Source organism: Giraffa tippelskirchi, chromosome 2 (genome assembly GCF_054371585.1).
Source record: "Giraffa tippelskirchi isolate mGirTip1 chromosome 2, T2T-mGirTip1v1.2.pri, whole genome shotgun sequence".
NCBI classification, from domain to species: Eukaryota; Metazoa; Chordata; class Mammalia; order Artiodactyla; family Giraffidae; genus Giraffa; species Giraffa tippelskirchi.
Window position 1 is genome coordinate 232,906,559 of NC_137276.1, and position 24,827 is coordinate 232,931,385.

Here is a 24,827-nt window from a genome sequence, read left to right on the forward strand (position 1 = left end):
ACCCTGAATTGCCAAAGAAAGCTAGAAAAAGAACAAAGCTGGAGATACCACCCTCACAGACTTCAGACTATACTACAAAGTTACAGTAATCAAAACAGCAAGGTACTGGCACAAAAACAGTCATATAGATCAGCGAAGCAGAATAGAGAGCCCAGAGATAAGCCCACACACTTGTGGTCAGTTAGCCTATCTATGACAAAAGAGGCAGAAATGTACAATGGAAAAAAGATAATCTCTTCAGTGAGTGGTGCTGGGAAAACTGGACAGCTACATACAAAAACAATGAAATTAGAACATTTACTCACACCATATACAAAGATAAAGTCAAAATTGATTAAAGACTCAACTGTAAGACCAGAAACCACAGAACTCCTATAAGAGAACATAGGCTAAATACTCTGTGACATAAGTTGTAGAAATAATTGTTGGATCTGGCTCCTAAGGCAAAGAAAAAAGAAAGCAAAAATAAAGAAATGGGACATAATTTAAATTAAAGGCTTTTGTATCAGCAAACGGAACCACTGACAAAGCAAAAAGACAACCTACTGAATAGGAGAAAGTATTTACAAATGATATGAATGATAAAGGGTTAATATTCACAACATATAAACAGCTCATACAACTCGATATTAAAAAACAACTCAGTGAAAAAATCAGCAGAAGACGGGGATACCTTTGTATAAAGATGACGTACAGATGGCCAACAGGCACTGAAAAGATGCTCAACATTGCTAACCATCAGAGAAATATAGACCAAAGCCACAGTGAGATATCACTTCACACCTGTCAGGATGGCCATCATCAAAAAGTCCACAAATAACAAACTCTTAGAGGAAATATAGGCAGACCACTTTCTGACATAAATCACAGCATCATCTTTTTAAATCTATCTCCCACAATAGTGGAAATAAAAGCAAAAATAAACAAATGGAACCCACCAAAACTCAAAGGCTTTTGCACATCAAAGGAAACAATAAACAAAATGAAAAGACAACCCACAGATTGGGAGAAAATATTTGCAAATGATGTGACTGATAAGTGATTAGCCTCCAAAGTTTACAAATAGCTTATGACATTTAATAGCATTAAAACAAACAAGCCACTCAAAAAATGGGCAGAAGACCTGAAAGACATTTCTCTATAAAGGACATACAGATTGCCAATAGGCATATGAAAAGATGTTCAAAATTGCCAGTTGTTTGAGAAATGCAAATCAAAGCTACAATGAGATTTCACCCCATACTGGTCAGAATGGTTATCATGAAAAAATCACAAACAGCAAATTCTAGAGATGATGTGGAGAGAAGGGAACCTTCTTGCAGTTGTTGGTGGGAATGTAAATTGGTACAGCCACTATGAAGAACAGTGTGGAGGTTCCTTAAAAAAATAAAAATAGAGCTACCATACGAACCTGCAATCCCACTCCTGGGCATATATCCAGAGAAAAACATGGCCCAAAAAGTTACATGCACCCGTGTTCATTGCAGCACTGTTTATGATGGCCAAGACATGGAAACAACCTAAATGTCCATTGACAGAAGAATGGATAAAGAAGGTGTGGTACATATATACAGTGGAATATTACTCAACCATTAAAAAGAATGAAATAAGGCCATTTGTAGCAACATGGATGAACCTAGAGCATGTTATACTGAGTGAAGTAAGTGAGACAGAGAAGCAGAAATATCATATCACATGCCTTATATGTGGAATCTAAAAAGAAATGATACAAATGAACTTACTTACAAGACAGAGACTCACAGACTTAGAAAACAAACTCATGGTTGCCAGGGGGAAGGCATAGTTAAGGACTTCGGGAAGGTCATGCATACACTGCTGTATTTAAAATGGATAACCAACGAAAAACTATTGTATAGCACATAGAATTCTGCTCAATGTTCTGTGTCAGCCTGGATGGGAGGAGGGTTTGGAGGAGAATGGATACATGTATATGTATGACTGAGTCCCTTCACTGTTCACCTAAAACTATCACAACATTGTTAATCAGCTGTATCCCAATACAGAATGCTTTTGGTGTTAAAAATAAATAAATAAAGTAAAAATGCCTAAAAAAAAGTCACAAATAACAAATGCGGTAAAGACGTGAAGAAAAGAGAACTCTCTTACATGGTTGGTGAGAATATAAATCGGCATGGTCAGTATGGAAAAGAGTATGGAGCTTCCACCAAAAAAACTGAAATAGAACTACCATGTGATCCAGAAATCCCACTTCTCAGTATGTATCTGAGGAAAGTAAAGACACTAATTCAAAAAAATACATGCACCCTGATGTTCATAGCAGCAATATTTACAATAGCTAATCTATAGAAGCAACTTAAGTATCCATCAATTGATGAATGTATTATATACATAATACATGAGAAACGTTTCATGAGAAACACTGGGCTGGATGAAGCACAAGCTGGAATCAAGATTGCCAGGAGAAATACCAATAAACTCAGATATGCAGATGACACCACCCTTAAGGCAGAAAGCAAAGAAGATCTAAATACCCTTAAAGAGAAGAGTGAAAAAGTTGGCTTAAAGCTCAACATTCAGACAGCTAAGATCATGGCATCTGGTCCCATCACTTCATGGCAAATAGATGGGGAGATGTAGAGATATTTTTCACTTCTAAAATATCTAAAAATAGGTTATCTACCTACTTAAAGGATTAGAATAAAAATAAAAGAAGCTAAGTGCTAAACTCTAAAATTTACCCAAACACTAAATAATCACTTATGATTATTCTGAGTCTAAAATATCTTTCTTGGAAAGATTGGGCCTTTAAAAAATTTCTTTTTTTCAATAATAGCAAAGTCTGGTAGAAGCGTGGTTAAAGAATACCTATCACTCAGAGCAATGCTGTGCATTTTCTGGTAATGTCACCAAGCCAAATACTCATCTCCAACTCTGTGGATAAATTCCTTGGAATGGAAGAGGAGGAAGGGCTGACTCACTTGTTATGGCTTGAGAGGAATGAGGGACCCAGCTGGATTTCCAGGGAAGCACCCCCAGAGATTAGCCTAATTTTGCATCCACAGGGCTGAGTGTAGTCATCACCTTTCAGGAGAAGTGGAGATGGAAAGAGAATTTAGGGAGAAAGGAGCATCTACAGGGCTGGACCATCTGGACAGGCATTGTGATGCTGTGGAGTTATGATGCCTTTCATGGTTGTGGGAAATCTCAAAATATACACAAGTTATCTTGTGATCTGCCTTGGATTTGTCCAGTGGCCAGAATCAGTCATGTGTTCTCCAACAGGCAAGCCACATAGACAATGTGGCTGCTTTATATGTACTTTTCTGTCCACATGGACTGCAAAAGACATTTTTCAACTTAACCTTTTTTTTGTAAGGCTTCCTACGAGACTGGCAATGCTTTCATTTTCAATTCTTCCATTTTCTGAGTGTTGAATGAGCTTCAGAGCTTGTGCTCAGCTCCATGCCTATCTCCTCTCATTTAATATTCCACATGGCACTGTGAGGCTGAAATTATCACCATGCCCGTTTTACAGATGAGCGAGCTGAGGCTTGGAGGGAGCAAATGACTTGGCCAAGAAATGATAGTCTAGCAGTGGTAGAGGCAGGATTTGCACCCAGCTTTCTTTAACTCCTTCAGAAGAACTGATTATCAGATTTGAGTGTGGAGCAAACACATTAAGGAACACACTAATCACCTCGCCAAAGGGCCCAGGACCTGGTTTAAAGAACCAGGGTCTTTATCAATGCTATTCTTTCTGATTGAAACTACTAAAGAAAGTTTTCTTTCAAAACTAGGCAACTAAATAAAATTTTCAATATTTTCTTCTCTAGACCTTATGGAGCAATGGTTATGAGCTGAATCTTTGGAGTTTGAGGCTCATTTATACCATTTTTTTTCTTTTTTTTTTTTTTTTTAGCTCTGTGACCTTGAGTCTCTTCCATGCATCTGTTTCATTCTCTAAAAATATATATAATTATAATAATAAACTATAACATTATGTTTTTTGAGAAAATTGAATAAAATTTTCACAGTGCCAAGCATATCCTAAGTACTCTATAAATATAATTTTTAGAGGAAAAAAAACAACAAATAGAAGTCTCAGACATTTGAAAATTCCAAAAAATGCAAAGCCAGTTGGTATTAGTGGAACACAACAGACATGCATTCAAGCTCATTCTGCTGTGTTTACACATACTTAACTGGGGAGGAGTTGTGATGATTTGCACACCTCTCCATTTAATACTGTCACCTCAGGCCTTTCTGCTGAGGTCACTAGTGAAGCTACAGGATGGAGCACATGTATGTGTCTCTGACTGTGTGTCATTAATTTTATGCCAAAGGGAAATAGAGACATATTTTAAAGTCCCTTGTTTTGTTGAATGAATTCCTCTCTCCCCCATTTGCCTGACCAAGTAGGAGTCATGGCCCTAAAATAAATTTCATCTTTTTCCCAGAAGACAGAATTTCCCAGACAGACTTTTCTAGGTGGCATTTTGTCCACAGGATTCACTCTTTCCGTCTATATCACATCTGAAACAACAATCTACAGAGAGGCACTAGCGCACTGAGAAAAGAGATGCAGCCTCAGGAGGCATTTACAGCCGACCTCCTGGATCTGTCACTATGAGACACAGTTGGTTTACAATGCTGTGTTAGTTTCAGGTGTGCAGCAAAGTGATTCAGTTATACATAATCATCACAGATTATTACAAGGCATTGAATGTAGTTCCCTGTGCTGTACAGTAGGCCCTTGATATTTACCTATTCATAGATACATTTACATTGTATATATGTGTATATTTTAATTCCAAACTCATTATTTATCCCTCCCCCTTTGGTAACCATAAGTTTGAGGTCTGTGTCTGTGAGTCTGTTTCTGTTTCACGAATAAGTTCATTTGTGTCATATTTTAGATTACACATGTAAGTGATATATTTGTCTTTGTCTGGCTTACTTCACTAAGAATTATCATCTCTAGGTCCATCCTTCTTCTTGTGAAAGGCATTATTTCGTTCTTTTTTATGGCTAATATTACATTATATATATGTGTCTCTATATATAATGTGTATGTATATACTATATATAATGTCTGTATATATATAAGGTGTGTATACATATATAATGTGTGTGTATATATAGTGTGTGTATATATATTTAATGAGTGTATATATATAATGTGTGTATACATATATAATGTGTATATATGTAATGTATGTGTATTATATATATAATGTTTATATATAGGTAATAGGAAAGTCGCTCAGTCATGTCCGACTCTTTGCGACCCCGTGGACTGTAGCCTGCCAGGCTCCTCCGTCCATGGGATTCTCCAGGCAAGAATACTGGAGTGGTTTGCCATTTCCTTCTCTAATATATGTGTGTATATATACACATTACATATATATCACACCTTTTTTATCTGTTCATCTGTCTGTGGACATTTACGTTGCTTCCATGTCTTGGCTATTGTATAGCTCTGACCTCTGGATGAGTTTATAAGCAGTTTACAAAGCCAATTTATTCTGATCTGTGTCCTCTAAATGAGCTATAAGCAGGAATTTTTAAAAATTAAATTAAAATCTAGAGCTTGAGTTGTACCACAAAAATTCAAAATAACTCTCCCAATGATGACATGATACTCCTCAAATTTAGCAACTGGATATATTTCCTTATTTGTAAATGCAGACAATGCCCTTGCCAGACAACACAGCCTGCATTGTTAAGAGTTAGCATTTGGGGGTGGGGGAGGCTTTCAACACGGTAGAGGAGTAAGGCAGAGCAGTCACCTTTCTCCCCACAAAATCAGAAATACATCTGCCTGTGGAACAGTTCCTGCAGAACACCTTCTGAACAATGGCACACTACCCCAGACTTCCAAAAAGCAAGCCAGTCTCCTCAGAATGAGATAGGGCAAAAGATAAAGAAAAGGGACAAAGGATTTCGGGACAGGGACCTGCACCCCAGGGAGGGGGCCATGAAGCAGGAAACGTCTCTGCACACTCAGAAACTCCCTCACAGGCAGGGACGGGGACAGGGCCTTTGGAACCTCAGAGGGGAACCAGCAGCAACAGGTGCTCAGAAGGCAAAACAGAGAGAATTCACTGTGGAAATCATTGCTGACCAGCACTCCCCAGCAGAGAAGCTGTGTGCACACCCACCGAGGCAAATGGGGGCTGGGTGCTGAGGGTGCAGCCCCAGGGGGAGGACCGGGGTTGACTGCTGTGAAGATACTCTGAAGGGCCTGGTACAGCACAGATGAGGGGGTCCTGGAAAAAGCCTGGGACTCCCAGAGAGATCGCTAACTCCCCATACTTTCAGATCTCAGGAACTCACCTTTGTGAGTGGCCTAGGTGGGACAGGCCATAGCTGTGAACTGTGCAGCTGCAGGGGTAGATATGCCCAGCTGCTGCCAAACCCAGCAAGAGCATCAGAGGCAAACTAGATGTGACTGCAGTTTATGACCCAGAGAGGGGAATGCAAGCTAACTGGCCACTGCCAAAGCCAAGGCGAGTGCCTGAGGCAGGAGACAAAATACCCGCACTGCGGTCCCAACCCCAGAGATATCAGCTGTCACCGAGCCATGATCGGGCACAGTTATTGCCCACACCTTCCTAGGAGCCTATGTAACTTGCCTCTGTCAAGGGACACATGACTCAGGGCTGACTCCCTTGGGAGAGCACATGACCCGGCTGCAGAAGGCACTCCCCAAACACCTCAGCTGTGGCTTTCATACCCCTCTCTCTCCGTGGCCTAACTGAGCAAGTGAGCCCTAATAAGCCACTACTTTCACCCCCTCTGGTCTGGGAGGGGAACAGACACTGCAGGGTGGCCTGAAAGCAGAGGCAGCCCCAAACCGAAGAGGAGCCCCAGGGGCTGTGTGAGCAAAGGGAAGGAAGGGGGTTTGTTCATGGAGCCACAGATGCACAGGATTAAATCCACGCAATTAGCCTGAGACTGTGAACTTTGGGGGCAACTGTGGGGTTTGGGAGCAAGTACAAACTGGAGTAAGGCCAGGTCTGAGTCCTGCCTAGAAAATTGGAGGACTTCCTGATTAGGCGATTGGCTGGAGCTCGCTGTGTGGAGAGGACAATGCAGGACTCAGGAGGACATTCTTCTTACTACCACTCTGTCCATACACATTTTCTTTTTCAACTTTAACATCCCACTTACACCAATGGATAGATCACCCAGACAGAAAATTGGTAAGGAAACACAAGCTTTAAAGGATACATTGAACCAGATGAACCTAATTCATATCTATAGGACATTTCATCCAAAAACAGTAGATTTCACTTTTTTCTCGAGTTCACATGGAACTTTCTCCAGGATAGATCACACCTTGGGTCACAAATTAAGCCATGGTAAATTTTTTAAAAAACTGATCTTGTAACAAGCATCTTTTCTGACCACAGCGCTGTAAGATTAGATATCAACTATAGGGGAAAAAAAACACACAAATATATAGAGAATAAACAATCAAGAGTTATTTATTCTGAATAACCAAGAGTTCTGTGAAGAAATCAAAGAGGAAATTAAAAAAAATACCTCGAAACAAATGACAATGAAAACATGTCACCTCAAAACCTATGGGATGCAGTAAAAGCAGTGCTAAGAGGGACGTTTACAGCAACACAAACCTACCTCAAGAAACAGGAGAAGCATCAAACAAATAACCTAAACTTTCATCTACAGCAATCATAAACAGAAGAACAAAAAAAACCCCAAAGTCAGTAGAAGAAAATAAATCATAAAGATCCGAGCAGAAATAAGTGAAAAAGAAATGAAGGAGACAATAGCAAAAATCAATAAAACCAAAAGCGTCTTCTTTGAGAAGATTTAAAACAAATTGACAAATCATTAGCCAAACTCTTCAAGGAAAAAAGAGTCAACCCAATAAAATTAGAAATGAAAAAGAAGAAATTACAACAGACAACACAGAAATACAATGTATCATAAGAGATTACTACAAGCAACCATGTGCCAAAAAAATGCATAACCTTGAATAAATGGACAAATTTTTAGAAAATTAAAACTTTTTAACACTGAACCAGAAAGAAATAGAAAATATGAACAGACCAATCACAAGAATGGAAATAAAAACTGTAATAAAAAATCTTCCAACAAGCAAAAACCTCAGGCCAGATGGTTTCACAGGCAAATTCTATGAGAAGTTTAGAGAAGAGCTAACATCTATCTTGCTCAACTCTTCCAGAAAATTGAAGAGGAAGGAAAATTCCCAAACTCATTCTACTAAGCCACCATCATCCTGATACCAAAACAAGACAAACCGCAAAAAAATCACATACTAGTGCACTGATGAATACAGATGCCAAAATTCTCAGCAAAACTCTAGCAAACAGAGTCCAAAAATACGTGAAAAAGATAATACATCGTGACTAAGTGAGCTCTATCCCAAGGATGCAAGAATTCTTCAACATACACAAATCAATCAATGTGATATACTGTATTAACAAACTGAAAGATAAAAATTACATGATCATCTCAATAGATGTAGAGAAAGCTTTCAACAAAATTCAACACTCATTTATGATGGAAAAAAAAAACCTCTCCAGAAAGTAGGCATAGAAGGAACATACCTCAACAAAATAAAAACCATATATGACAAATCCAAAGCAAACATTATTCTCAATGGTGAAAAACTGAAAGCATTTTTTTCTGAGATCAGGAACAAGACAAGGGTGTTCACTCTCACCACTATTATTCAACATAGATTTGGAAGTCTTAGCCACAGTAATCAGAGAATAAAAAGAAATAAAAGGAATCCAGGTTGGAAAAGAAGAAATAAAATTCTGTTTGCAGCTAATGTACATAGACAATCCTAAAAATGCCACCAGAAAACTACTAGAGCTAATCAAGAATATAGTAAAGTTGCAGGATATAAAATTAATCCATGAAATTCCTAGCTTTCCTATACACTAACAATGAAAAATCAGAAAGAGAAATTAAGGGAACAATCCCATTCACCACTGCAACAAAAATAAAGTACCTAGGAACAAACCTACCTAAAGAGACAAAAGATCTGTATACAGAAAACTATAAGACACTGATGAAAGAAATCAAAGACAACACAAGCAGATGGAGAGATATACTATGCTTTTGGAATCAAAGAATAAATATTTTGAAAATGACTCTATTACCCCAAGCAATCTACAGATTCAATGTAATCTTTATCAAACTACCAATGGCACTTTTCACCAGAACTAGAACAAAAAAGTTCACAATTTATATGGAAACACAAAAGATCTGAATAGCCAAAGCAATCTTCAGAAAGAAAAACTGAGCTGGAGAAATTAACCTTCCTGACTTCAGACTATACTACAAAGCCACAGTCATCAAGAAAGTATGGTACTGGCAGAAAAACAGAAATATAGACCAATGGAACAAGATAGAAAGCCCAGAAATAAACCCACACATCGATGGGCAACCTGTCTTTGACAAAGGAGGCAAGAATATGCAATGGAGAAAAGACAGTCTCTTCAATAAACAATGCTAAGAAAACTGTACAGCTACATGTAAAAGAATGAAACTAGAACATTTTCTAACACCATACAAAAAAAGAAACTCAAAATGGATTTAAAGACTTTAATATAAGGCCAGAAACTGTAAATATCTTAGAGGAAAACATTAACAGTACATTCTTCGACATAAATTATACCAATATCCTCTTTGACCCATCCCCTAAAGGAAATAAAAACAAAAATAAACAATGTGACCTAATAAAAAGTCAAAGCTTTAAAAGTTCAAAGCAAAGGAAACTATAAAGATTAAAAGACAACCCTCGGAACAGTAGAAGGTAATTGCAGATGAAACACCTGACAAAGGAGTAATCTCCAAAATATATAAGCAGCTCATACTGCTCAATATCAGAAAAACAAACAGCTTCATCAAAAAACAGGCAGACTTAAACAGACATTTCTCCAAAGAACACATACACATGGCTAATAAATACATGAAAAATGCTCAACATCACTCATTATTACAGAAATGCAAATCAAACTAAAATGAGCTATCAGTTCACCCCAGCCAGAATGGCCATTATCAAAAAATCTACAGACAAATGCTGGTGAAGTTGTGGAGACAAGGGAACCCTCCTATACTCTCAGTGGGACTGTACACTGATATAGCCTTAATGGAGAACAGTATGGAAACTTCTTTAAAAACTAGGAATAAATCTACCATATGATATAGCAATATCACTCCTGGGCATATACCCTGAGAAAGCCCAAATTCTAAAATACACATGTAGTCCTATGTTCATTGCAGCACTATTTACAATAGCCAGGACATGGATGTCCATCTACAGATGAATAGATAAAAAAAGATGTGGTACATATATACAATGGAATATTACTCAACCATGAAAAGAGTGAATCTGAGTCAGTTCTATGGAGGTGGATGAATACAGAGTGTATACAGAGTGAACTAAGTCAGAAAGAGAAAAACAAGTGTCGTATATTAACACACATATATGGAATCTAGAAAAGTGGTCCTGGTGAACTTAGTTGAGAATGACTTGTGGACCCAGTGGGGCAAGGAAAGGGTGGGACGGACTGAGAGACCAGCATTGACATACAGACACTACCATGTGTAAAAGAGATAGCGCGAAGCTGCTGTATAACACAAGGAGCCCAGCCTGGCGCTCCGTGATGACCTAGAGGAGTGGGATGGGAGGAGGGGAGAGAGGCCCAAAGGGAGAGGACGTATGTGTAATTACAGCTGATTCGAGTTGTTAGACGGCAGAAACCAACACAACGTTGTAAAGCAATTTTCCTCCAATTAAAAATATTTAAAAGAGTTGGCATTTTTGTTGAAATGTGCATGGGTTTGAATTCTGGCTCTGCTGCTTATAATTTGTGCTCGTGGTTCTTTGCATTAGTGTCCTCATCTGTAAAATACAATAGTCATTATAATAACAATAATAGATTTGGTGGGTAAGGATGAAATGCAGTCATGTATTAATTTATAAACAGTTTAGCACAGTGCCTGGTATGTAATTGCACGTAGTTTGGGTGGACTCTGGGAGTTGGTGATGGACAGGGAGGCCTGGCGTGCTGCAGTTCATAGGGTCGGACACGACCGAGCGACTGAACTGACTGAACTATTACTATGATTAGTTACTATTACTCCTAACGCATTGTTTCATCAAGTGAGACACTGTATACAATGCTGAAATCAATATTGGTCCCCAGAGCATTCCATCTGCACTTTTTTGAACTGAATACTTTCTGACTTGTGTTAGGTATTTATTTTTTTGTACACACAGGGTATACTCTATCAGATTATAGTCTCCTTTTAAGACAAGGCCTCTGTCTGAATCTTTTTTTTTTTATCTAAGACTAGCACTGGGTTTGATTCAGAACAGGAGCCAAATACATATTTGCTGCATTAATATTCATAGGAAAATTCACTTAAATGCTTGGCGGAGTCCTTTCCTATAGTAAGCCCTGGCTTCCCTGGTGGCTCAGACAGGAAAGAATCTGTCTGCAATGCAGGAGACACTGGTTTGATCTCTGGTTTGGGAAGGTACCCTGGAGAAGGGAATAGCTTCCCCAGTCCAGTATTCTTGCCTGGAGAATTCCATGGACTGCGGAGCCTGGAAGGCTACAGTCTATGGGGTCGCAAAGAGTTGGACACGACTGAGCAACTAACACACACACCAATGGTAAGGGCTACCACTGCTTCCTCCATCGCCACCACTCACATCATCAATTATTTCTTCAGCTATCCATGTTTTATTCCATTATCAAAGGGTCCCGATGAAAAAAGTATTGCTAACACTGTAGAACATTGCTTTAGTAATTGCAACCAATGATTGCATGAGACCTACAGAAGCAGCCTGTGAAGTCAAATCATCCATGTATCTTGAACTCGCAATTCACATTAGTTCTGCCATACTCAAAATCTTCAAGGAAGTCACCCAAACTACAATAACTATACAATAAATTCCCAAACAAAAGTGAATGACACAACCTGTTTACAGTTTAATATGAACAGAAGATTCAGTTTATCTCCCAAAGAGCATCCAGATGGCTGAGATTTCCTGAAGCATTCATGAGACATGCCACTACAGTTCAGACATAACCCCAATTCTACCACTGACCTCTTTCGCACATGTACGAATATGAAAGTAGGACGTTCAGAGTACTCTAGGGGACTGTTTTAATGGGTGACTCAGAAGCCAATTCTGCTGCATTTAATTCCAGTGCAGATTTTAGTGTAGCAGAAGATATATGTATTCAAATTCAACATGTAACAGCAAAAATTGGAAGCAAGCTAAGTGTTCAAGAGGTAAACAGTTAAGTACATTCCTTCACTGAGAGAAACATTACGAGAGCACAGAAAAATCAGTATGAAGCTTGCAGCAGTATGTAAAATGTATAATATATGTGAAAAGCAGGATATGTAACTGAATAAAACTATGTAAACCTGTGTGTGTGTGTGTGTGTGTGTGTGTGTGTGTGCGTGCGTGCGTGCTCAGTTGCTCAGTTATGTCCAACTCTTTGTGACCTCATGGACTGTAGCCCACCCAGCTCCTCTGTCCATAGGATTTCCCAGGCAAGAATCCTGGAATAGTTGCCATTTACTCCTCCAGGAGATCTTCCTAGCCCAGGGATTGAACCCAAGTCTCCTGCATCTTCTGCACTGGCAGGGGGATTCTTTACTACTGAACCACCTGGGGATCCCATGTAAACATACATGCGAAAGAATGCATTCCACACCACAAACAGCTCAGTTTGCTAAATTGCTTGATTTATGACTGTAATAAAATTTTATATGGTATGATAGTATCTGTATAATTTTTCTTAAAAATTAGCAGAATCCTGAGTGTGTACTGGGAAACTGGACAGTGTGTAGAAATCATGAGTCCTATACTGAACTAGTCTTTTAGTTTCATAATCTTGAGGGCATGAAGTTTCTCCTAACAAGGTTTCTTTCCCTATTGACATTCTGATTGGATAATTCTTTGTTGTGAGGGAACGTCCAGTGCACACTGGAGGATGCTTAGCAGCATCTGTGGCCTCTACCCACTAGCTGCCAGTAGCACCTTCCACTTATGAAAACTAAACAGTGTCTCCAGACACTTCAATATGCCTCTTGGGGTGGAGTAGGATGGAATCGCCCCAGGTGAATTTGCCAGAGCTAACCACTAATTGAGGCCACAGAGTTGACATGACTTGGTGACTGAACAACAACAACAACAAATCACTAAGCACCTTTCCAGCTTTAATACCTTATGATTGATTCAAAGTACAAAGATACATTGGCTTTAAAAAAAAAAGCTGACTATAGATCACAGTCAAGTTAGAAAAATATTGGATTGGCCAAAAAAATTTGTTTGAGTGTTACAGCAAAACCCAAATGAAATTTTTGTCCAACCCAATAAAAACGTAAAGCAAAATTCAGGCAATTCCCTTGTGAACAACTCCAGACTAGTTTTAAGAGGGAAGTGTTCCTTCTCATTATTTAATAAAATTCATCGAAAAGAACATCAGTTGAAGTTGTCCTAAGGCCAGGGGACGCCTAAAGCTACAAGTGAGCCCCAGGCTGAGTTTGGGTGGGTATTTCACATTTTAAAAAATGATCCTGTCCCTGTTTAATCTTGACAGTAGACTAATCATGCCTTAAGTATTAATTCATACAGCATCTTTAATGAAAGTGCTAGGCTCACCATTGGGTCAACAGCTGAATTTAATTAGAATTAAACCATCATTTTTCATCATGTAATTCCAAAGAACTATGTGTAATCCATTGGTGAGCAATTAAGAGGAACTGAATTTTCCAAGGAATTTCTATATTGTGGAGGTCTTGGTCAAAATGTGTAATGGTATTGCTATATAACCTCTACATATTTGGATCTTAAAAATGTTTTGTTAGATAGATGTTACATGAATAGATGGGTGGATGAATGTTCAGTGTTCTTGGATGAGTAAAATAAAATTATAATCCAGTTCACCTGGATCCCTTTGGCAATAGGCATTCTTCTGTTCTGTGATACCATCAATAGTTGCCGATGCTGCTGCTAAATCGCTTCAGTCGTGTCCGACTCTGTGCGACCCCATAGACGGCAGCCCACCAGGCTCCCCTGTCCCTGGGATTCTCCAGGCAAGAACACTGGAGTCGGTTGCCATTTCCTTCTCCAATGCACGAAAGTGAAAAGTGAAAGTGAAGTTGCTCAGTCGTGTCCGACCCTTAGTGACCCCATGGACTGCAGCCTACCAGGCTCCTCCATCCATGGGATTTTCCAGGCAAGAGTACTGGAGTGGGGTGCCATTGCCTTCTCCAACCATCAGTAGTTGCTCAGTGGCTTTTAGCTGAGAACCCAGAGCCACTCTGGCACACTGAAGTGGTAGCACGCACAGTGGTTCTTAAACTTCAGCCGGGATGAAAGTCACCCGTGGTGCTTGTTAAACATCAAAGGGCTGAGCCCCACCCCCACCCCTACTTCAGCAGATCCAGGACGAGTGCAGGTCTAAGTTCCCAGGTGGTGCTGATGCTGCTCATTTACAGATACACTTCGAGCATCACTGGGATAGTGGATCTCAAAAATGAGTACCTACAAAAATCACCTATGGTGGTTTTAAAGCTTGTAGCTTTTTCCTAGCCCCACACACCCCTAAATGTGAAGCGGTAGTACTGAGAAGGGCTTAGGAATCTCTCCTTAGGAAGGGTTTCCAGGTAATTCTGATACAAATTGTCTTTGAGCTGCTGTAAAAGGCAATGCCAAAGAATGCTCAAACTACCGCACAATTGCACTCATCTCACACGCTAGTAAAGTAATGCTCAAAATTCTCCAAGCCAGGCTTCAGCAATACGTGAACCGTGAAATTCCAGATGTTCAAGCTGGTTTTAGAAAAGGCAGAGGAACTAGAGGTCAAATTGCCAACATCTGCTGGCTCATTGAAAAAGGTAGAGAGTTCCAGAAAAACATCTATTTCTGCTTTATTGACTATGCCAAAGCCTTTGACTGTGTGCATCACAATAAACTGTGGAAAATTCTGAAAGAGATGGGAATACCAGACCACTTGACCTGCCTCTTCAGAAATCTGTATGCAGGTCAGGAAGCAACCATTTTTAGAGTTCCCAGAGTACTGTAGCTGGCAATGAGTTATGTATCACTGGTTGTATCTCCTTTCTGTCCAAGGGACTCTCAAGAGTCTTCTCCAACACCACAGTGTTGGTGAAGAAAAGTTCTCTTGGCAGTGTTGAAATACTAAATTGTCATTTGTGATAGTATGGTTAGAGGTAAGCACTTTAGAGTCTGATAATTCAAAAGTGTGAACCTTTTCAAGAAAGGCAGAAATAATTGGATACTTAAGGAGAAAAAAATGAAACTCATCTTTGCAGCCATCTTTAATGAACATTATTCAGTAATAATAGAAAGACTTTTGAACTGGACATGGAACAACACACTGGTTCCAAATAGGAAAAGGACTATGTCAAGGCTGTATATTGTCACCCTACTTATTTAACTTATATGCAGAGTACATCATGAGAAACGCTGGGCTGGAGGAAGCACAAGCTGGAATCAAGATTGTTGGGAGAAATATCAATAACCTCAGGTATGCAGATGACATCACCTTTATGGCAGAAAGTGAAGAACTAAAGAGTCTCTTGATGAAAGTGAAAGAGGAGAATGAAAAAGTTGGCTTAGAGCTCAACATTCAGAAAACTAAGATCATGGCATCTGGTCCCATCACTTCATGGCAAATAGATGGGGAAACAGTGGCTGACTTTATTTTTTTGGGCTCCAAAATCACTGCAGATGGTGATTGCAGCCATGAAATTAAAAGACGCTTACTCTTTGGAAGAAAAGTGATGACCAACCTAGACAGCATGTTAAAAAGCAGAGACATTACTTTGCCAACAAAGGTCTGTCTAGTCAAGGCTATGGTTTTTCCAGTGGTCATGTATGGACGTGAGAGTTGGACTATAAAGAAAGCTGAGCGCAGAAGAATTGATGCTTTTGAACTGTGGTGTTGGAGAAGACTCTTGAGAGTCCCTTGGACAGAAAGGAGATACAACCAGTCCATCCTAAAGGAGATCAGTCCTGGGTGTTCATTGGAAGGACTGATGTTGAAGCTGAAATTCCAATACCTTGGCCACCTGATGCGAAGAGCTGACTCATTTGAAAAGACCCCGATGCTGGGAAAGATTGAGGGCAGGAGGAGAAGGGGACGACAGAGGATGAGATGATTGGATGGCATCACCGACTCAATGAACATGGGTTTGGGTAAACTCTGGGAGCTGGTGATGGCCAGGGAGGCCTGGCGTGCTGTGGTTCATGGGGTCGCAAAGCATCGGACATGACTGAGAGACTGAACTGAACTGAACTGAAGGAGTGGAGAGGGCAAGGAAGGAAGATGGAATTAAAGTTGAATTGGAAGCCAGAGTATCGAGGAAGCAGCAGGAGGAGAGGACTAGGTAAAGAGATAGTGGTTGTGTTTCTTATGAAAGAGAGTGATACATAACTCATTGCCAGCTACAGTACTCTGGGAACTCTAAAAATTCTTACATGGTTAAGATTCCTGACTTCCGCAGGACTCTTAGTTCAAGGGCACAAAAATTAGCTATTGAGCACGTGAATCACATTATAAATGAGTAATATGCATAGCATATGGATGTTATCAACATTTTATTTGTGCAATACATCTGGAATGTATCAACGCTTATCTCTTGGTGACTAAATGAAATATCTGAACTACAATTTATTCTCTTTGAGAATGGCACATTATACAGAAAGTTCTTAGCAGCTTTTAACAACCAGCTAACAACGATTTTAAAGAGAAAAAAACAGAAAGATAAGAACAGTACAAACTCCCTAGACAAGACTGATGATCTGAGACTCAGATTTATCATAAAGGAAAAAAAAAATATCTATATCTATATCTATATATATATATATATACACGTTATCCACAGGTCTGAGACTCTGTTTCCAGGAAATCGCAACTTGACATAATCCTCCATGGAACTCTCAACACACTTCAACCACAGCAAGAGAGATTGTATGAGGTGGGGATAAGAGAAAATTGACACTTTTCCCTACAGAACCAGGCAGCAATTATTTCTTCAGCCAAATTAGACCTTAAACTGGTACTTTTATAAGTATCTCCATTCCCAGACATCTGACAAACCAAGTGAAAAGTCTTTCTATTATTACTGAACAATGTTCATTAAAGATGGCCGCAAAGATGAGTTTCATTTTTTTCTCCTTAAGTATCCAATTATTTCTGCCTTTCTTGAAAAGGTTCACACTTTTGAATTATCAGACTTTAAAGTGCTTACCTCTAACCATACTATCACAAATGACAATTTAGTATTTCAACACTGCCAAGAGAACTTCTCTTTTTCTTTGTTTAAAACTTGAGCATGATAAATTCCTGTGCCTTGAGAACTGTTTTAATTCCCATATCATTAAAATGAATACCCCAAATTAACTGCATTCATTAAAAAAAAACAATGTTTTATTCTCTTCTTTAAGCTATGTCTATATAATGATAATATCTGTTTTAAATAAGCAATGCACATACTTGAATACCTTAATGCCAAGGAAGTATGTACATACCGTTTTACTCCATTACCTTTTTTAAACAGTCTTATTTTCCAACTAGTGATTAATTGACTTTTTAATTCTGAATTCTAGCTTCTGTAAAGGAAATTTTAGTGATTTTAAAGGTAAAATTCAAACATATATATTTCAGAAATAGGGGGAAATATGGGAACATGAGAGTTGAACCCAAGCAAAAGAACATTTATTTATCCAAGGGAGTTATTAAGAATTAGTATTACTCATTCTTGTGAATAACTGGCATGCGATTGGCCCCCTTCTCTTTCAAACTTGCATGTGCTAACAATACACATGATACTTATGATATAATGCTTTAAATGTTTGCACTCTGGCCAAATGAGCATTTTGGAAGACTCTAGATGTATAGATGGAATAGCTGAACAGTCTGTTTAGAATGTCACCATTTAAAATTTAAATAAATCCAAAATTCTATGTATCTGATTTGTTTGAAACTATTAAACTCTGACAAAAAGCATTTCTGCTTTGCCATTAAAATGTATAGAGTAGACAGTGGGGTATTTATTTCTGTTGGAGGGAGGACCTTACACCTTTTTATACAGTCACAAATTCTGGGGCACTGGCCAGGCCAACTTTTAAAAGTTATTTTAATTCCTCCTTTGCTGTTATTTCTCTATATTGCCTCCTTCTACGTCATACTAACCTAAATTGTGGCTTCTAGAGAAATCTCAAGTTTGGTGAGAATATCAGGGACGTTTCTCAGGGCTTACCAGTGATTTCCAGAGTGGTACCTATGACCATTTAAATCTTCAAATCAAATAAAAATAGCAATTGTAGCCACTGTCTTTAACTTGAAAAAAGTTGCTTTTTATACCAGGCTTGTTTATTTGATTCTCTATTAGTGTTAAAAAGATGAAGATCAAGTTATTCAGTATAATTTTTCATTTCCTTACCAGATGTGAGACTTGTGATTGCTTCAGAATCCCAATCTTTTTCATATTTAGTTGTTAATTTCTGCGGCATGAGCATCTGGCTTGGAATGTAAATCAAATGGTCGCTTCCATTGTCCTCCAATACAAAAGATGAATCTCTCCTAGCACTCAATTTCTGGCCAATGATGTTCTCGCCTGAAGAAAACTCATAAGTCTCAGGAGTAAATCTAGAAGATAAAAAGGAAGGCTTTAGGTGAACTAAAACTTTAGGAAAAGTTTAAACTTCAGGGAAGTTTTAGTTTTATTTGTATTAAAAAGTGAAAGTGAAGTCGCTCAGTCGTGTCCGACTCTTTGCGACCCCATGGACTGTAGCCCACCAGGCTCCTCAGTCCATGGAATTTTCCATGCAAGAGTACTGGAGTGGGTTGCCATTGCCTTCTCCCAGGGTCTTCCCGGTTGGGGGAATACAAATAAAACATCCCAATAATTTAATATTATTACTTAATTATTTCTTAGAAAGATAATTGGGTGTTAAAAATCTAAACTTATTTCAATCAAATAATTCATTAAGATTCATTATACTACAGGGAAATTCTACTAAACATGTAAAGAAGAACTAATACCCATCCTTCTTAACCTATTCAAAAATATTCAAGAGGACAGAACACTCCCAAATTCATTCTATAAGGCCACCAATATCCTGAAACCAAAACCAAAGACACTACAAAAAAAAAAAAGAAAATTATATGCCAATATCTTAGATGAGTATAGGATGCAAAAATTCTCAACAAAATATTAGCAAACTGAATCCAATAGTATATAAAAGAATCATAAACCACATGTCAAGTCAGATTTATTCCAGGGACACAAGAATCATTGAAATTACACAAATCAATCATTCATGATCCAAGTGGGTATAGAAGGAACATATCTCAACATAATAAAGACCATTTATGACAAATCCACAGCTAACATCATATGCAATGGTGGAAAGTGGAAAGGTTTTCCTCTAACTTTAGGAACAAGACAAGGATATTCACTCTCACTACTTCTATTTAACGTAATTTTGAAAGTTCTAGCCACAGCAACCAGATAAGAAAAAGAAATAAAAGGCATCCAAATTGGAACAGAAGAAACAAAACTGTCCCTATTTGCAGATGGAATGAGACTTTCAGAAGAATATCCTAAAGGCTCTACCCCAAAAGTATCAGAACCAATAAATGCATTAAGCAAAGTCACAGGACACAAGATTAATATACAGAAATATGTTGCTTTTCTATATACTAATAATGAACTCTCAGAAAGAGAAAGCAAAAAAAATCAATCCCATTTAAAATTTTATCAAAAAGAGTAAAATATCAAGGAGGGAAAATATATATACTCTGAAAACAATAAAACATTGATACAGAAAATTAAAAATGATACAAAGAAATAAAAGATATCATTTGCCCTTGGGTTGGAAGAATTAATATTGTTAAAATGGCCATGCTACCCAAAACAATCTACAGATTTAATGCAATTTCTATCAAAATACCCATGAAAATTTTTCACAGAACTAGAAAAAATAATCTTAAAATTCAAATGAAACCACAAAAGACCTTGACTTGCCAAAGCAAGCTTGGAAAAAAAAAAAAAAGCTGGAGATTCCGTTCTCCCAGACTTCAGACTATACTACAAAGCTAAATAATCAAAATAGCAAGGTACTGGTACAAAACCAGATGCATAGATCAATGAAACAGAATAGGGAGCCCAGAAATAAGCCCACACACTTATGGCCAATTGATATATCTATGAGAGAAACAAGCAAGAATGTACAATGCAGAAAAGACAATCTCTTCAATTAGTGGTATGAGAAAATGGACAGCTGTATATAAAACAATGAAATTAGAACATTTCTTCACACTGTATACAAAAATTAACTCAAAATAGATTAAAGACCTAAATGTTAAAACCAGAAACCATAAAACTCCTACAAGAGAACATAAAGCATAAATCATAGCAATATTTTTTGGAACTGTCTTCTAAGGTAAAAGAAATAAAAGCAAAAATAAAGAAACAGGATTAAATTACATTTAAAAGCTTTTGCACAGCAAAGGAAGCCATTGACAAAACTAAAAGACAACATAGGGAGTGGGAGAAAATATTTGCAAATGATATGACTTATAAGGGGTTAATATTCAAAAGAGATATATACTTCATACAACTCAATGCCAAAAAAAAAAACCCAATTAAAAAAGGAGAGAAGACCTAAACAGATATTTCTCCAAAGACAAACAGATGGCCAGCAGGCACATGAAAAGATGCTCAACATTGCTAATCGTCAGAAAAACACAAACCACAATGAGACATATCCTCACACCTGTCAGAATAGCAAACATCAAAATAACAAATGTTTGAGAGAATATGGAAAAAGGTACACAGTGTAGTGTTCATTGTACACTGAATGGGGATGTAAATTGGTACAACCATTTGGCAGAACAGTATGGAGGTTCCTTAAAAAACCAAAAAGAGAGCTTCCATATGATCCAGCAATTCTTCTCCCGGGCATATATAAGAAGAAAACAAAATACTAATCTGAAAAGATACATGCTCCACAATGTTCATAGCAGTATTATTTACAATAGCCAAGACATGGAAGCACCCAAGTGCCCAACAACAGATGAGTGGTTTAAGATGATGTGGTATATATATACAATGGAATACTACTTAATCATAAAAAGAATGGAATATTACCACTTGAAGGTACATGAATAGACTTGGAGAATATTAATACTTAGTTAAGTAAGTCTGAGAGAAAAACACAAAGACTGTATGGTATTGTTTATATGTGGAATATAAAAAATAGTACAAATTAATGTATATAGAAAAACTGAAACAGATTCACAGACACAGAGAAAAAACTAGTGATGCTTAGCAGAGGGGAGAAGGTAGGGGGGAGGGGCAGGTTAGTGGTATGGGATTAAGAGATATGAAACTATTATGTATAAAATAGATAAGCAACAAGAATATTTTGTATAGCACAGGGACTTACAGCTATTATCTTGTAATAACTTTGAATATAATCTGTAAAAGTACTGAATCACTGTGTTGTACCCCTGAAACTAATATAACATTGTAAATCAACTAATATTACATTGTAAATCAACTAATATAACATTGTAAATCAACTATATTTCATTTCTTAAAAAGCATACACTGATACATTTTTGTAAATTCCCATTTATCCTACCCTTTCCTCCATTTGCTTATAGCCTATGAAACATTATTTAATATGTTGAAATAAATCAAAGGCAATGCCAAAGAGTGTTCAAACTAACGCACACTCACACTCATCTCACACACTAGCAAAGTAACGCTCAAAATTCTCCAAGCGAGGTTTCAACAGTACGTGAACTGAGAACTTCCAGATGTTCCAGCTGGATTTAGAAAAGGCAGAAGAACCAGAGATCAAAATCGCCAACATCGGTTGGATCATAGAAAAAGCACGAGAGTTCCAGAAAAACATCTACTTCTGCTTTACTGACTACACCAAAGCCTTTGACTGTGTGGATCACAGCAAACTGTGGAAAATTCTTAAAGAGATGGTAATGCCAGACCACCTTACCTGCCTCCTGAGAAATCTGTATGCAGGTCAAGAAGCAACAGTTGGAATTGAACATGGAACAACAGACTGGTTGAGAATGGAGTACTTCAAGGCTATATATTGTCACACTGCTTATTTAACTTATATGCAGAGTACATCATCCAAAATGCCAGGCTGGATGAAGCACAAGCTGGAATCATGATTGCTGGGAGAAATATCAATAACCTCAGATATGCAGATGACACCACCCTTATGGCAGAAAGTGAAGTGGAACTAAAGAGCCTCTTGATGAAAGTGAAAGAGGAGAGTGAAAAAGCTGGCTTAAAACTCAACATTCAATAAACTAAGATCATGGCATCTAGTCCCATCACTTCATGGCAAATAGATGGGGAAACAGCGGAAACAGTGGCTGACTTTATTTTTTGGGGCTCCAAAATCACTGCAGATGGTGATTGCAGCCACGAAGGAAAGTTATAACCAAACTAGACAGCATATTAAAAAGCAGAAACATTACTTTGCCAAAAAAAGGTCTGTCTAGTCAAGACTATGGTTTTTCCAATAGTCCAGTATGGATGTGAGAGTTGGACGGTGAAGAAAGCTGAGCGTCGAAGAATTGATGCTTTTGAACTGTGGTATTGGAGAAGACTCTTGAGAGTCCCTTGGACTTCAGGGAAATCCAACCAGTCCATCCTAAAGGAAATCAGTCCTGACTATTCACTGGAAGGACTGATGCAGAAGCTGAAACTCCAATACTTTGACCACCTGATGCGAAGAACTGACTCCACTGGAAAAGACCCTGATGCTGGGAAAGATTGAAGGCGGGAGGAGAAGGGGACGGCAGAGAATGAGATGGTTGGATGGCATCACTGACTCAACGGATATGAGTTTGAGCAAGCTCCGGGAGTTGGTGATGGACGGGGAAGCCTGACGTGCTTCAGTCCATGGGGTCGCAAAGAGTCAGACATGACTGAGCGACTGAACTGAACTGAATTTGTCACTGAGTTTTGGATAAATGACAAGAAACTCATAGGTTACTTGGGACAACCAAATAATGTGTCTCTGACTGATATCAATCTCCACAGAAAACCTAGAATATAGTTGTTTAAGTTACTATCAACTACCCTGAGAGGAATAGACTATATAAAGCATATCTCATTGACATCGTCCCTCCTAAAATGGTGCTTGAGTTTACATTCTTTGGAGTAAGAGTGATAGTTTGAAAATATTTTTTGATTTTATTTAGATGATTATAAAACCATATTCAATATAATTTTACCCTTATTTTATTAATGGAACTATGTGCAATTTCAAGTCCATGTTTACATTTGCATTGATACTGGTGTCTGGCACCCACTGACACTACTTGAACTGTTGAGAGAGGAAAGGAAATAAAGTCTGATATAAAATATCAATAATACACTCAAACTGAGCAAAGCCCAGGAGAGACGACATAGAGTGGGAGTGACCAGTTTATAGCAGTGGAGGTGAGGACGAGTGCTGGAGAATCAAGGCCTTATGGAGTCAAGGAGGCAAGCTGAGAGCAGAGGTGACTCTGCAGCAGGCACCTTGCTTTATATGTCTTACCAATATGTAGTATGTTTTAAAAATGTATTGAAGTATGGTTAATTTGCAATGTTTTATTAGTTTCAGGTGTACAGCAAGGAAATTCAGTTACACACACACACACACACACACATATATATATGTATATATACATACATACATACAGATTCTTTTATATTATATGTTACTATAAGATATTGAGTGTAGTTTTCTGTGCTATACTGTAGGTCCTTGTTGATTACTTATTTTATATACTTCACTTTAATTTCAGTGTGTATATGTTAATCCCAAACTCCTAAGTTATCCCACATTCTTGATCTTTCCCCTTTGGTAAGCACAAGTTTATTTTCTAAGTCTGTGAGTCTGTTTCAGTTTTGTAAATAAGTTCATTTCTATCACTTTTTTAGATTCCACATATAGCCAATATCATATGATATTTGTTTCTTTTTGTCTGGCTACTTCACTTAGTATGATAACCTCTAGGTCCATCCATGTTGCTGCAAATGGCATTGTTTCATTTTTTATGGCTGAGTAATATTCCATCATGTGTGTGTGTGTCTGTGTGTGTGTGTGTAAACCACATCTTCTTTAACCATTCATCTGTCAAAGGACATTTAGATTACTTCCATGTCTTGACTATAAATGCTCTTTTGTTTTTAGGAATTTTATTTTGGCAAAACAGAATCATCCAATACATTAAATTAGCGTCTTATTGAATTTTCTTGGGTTTGATGTACAAATTTGTTTTTGTTTGATAGTTGCTTAGGAACAATACACATACGGTATTCACAGCTAGTTTATTTTTGTACATGCCTAAATGACATTATATTAGAATATAGTTATGTAAGAATGGATTTTCCTTTAAATAAGATTATTGTCTATTCCACATGAGGAAACACTGCTTCATAGGGCATCAGTGCCATATTGTCCTTCAGAAAGTGTGAGCTGATGGATGCTCCTTGTTAAACTACCGACATGACAGGAACACTTTAATCTTGCCAATTTGCTCCTGGATATATGGGAAAGACTGCATCTGTTCTGAGAAGCTCTTTAGTTAATTGCAATGTGATCAGGCAGGGCCATTATGGGCCTAACTCTGGGCTTTCACAGGCTACAGTCAGGGATCCAAGGTCTGTGAAACAGAGAGGCACAGAGCAAGCAAACAGGCTATTCTCATCCTCACTGAGGTTCAAGATCCATTCAGATTAACTATTTG

General features: G+C 38.0%; 1 protein-coding gene across 1 annotated transcript in view; it reads right to left on the reverse strand.

Annotated features, from left to right (window-relative positions):
- COL6A5 (collagen type VI alpha 5 chain) overlaps window positions 1-24,827 on the reverse strand; it is a 177,390-nt gene that overhangs the window by 33,063 nt on the left and 119,500 nt on the right. The window contains exon 37 of the mRNA XM_081573212.1: window positions 18,487-18,692. Within this exon, the coding sequence (XP_081429338.1) occupies window positions 18,487-18,692 (206 nt within the window). The remainder of the gene's footprint in view (window positions 1-18,486; window positions 18,693-24,827) is intronic.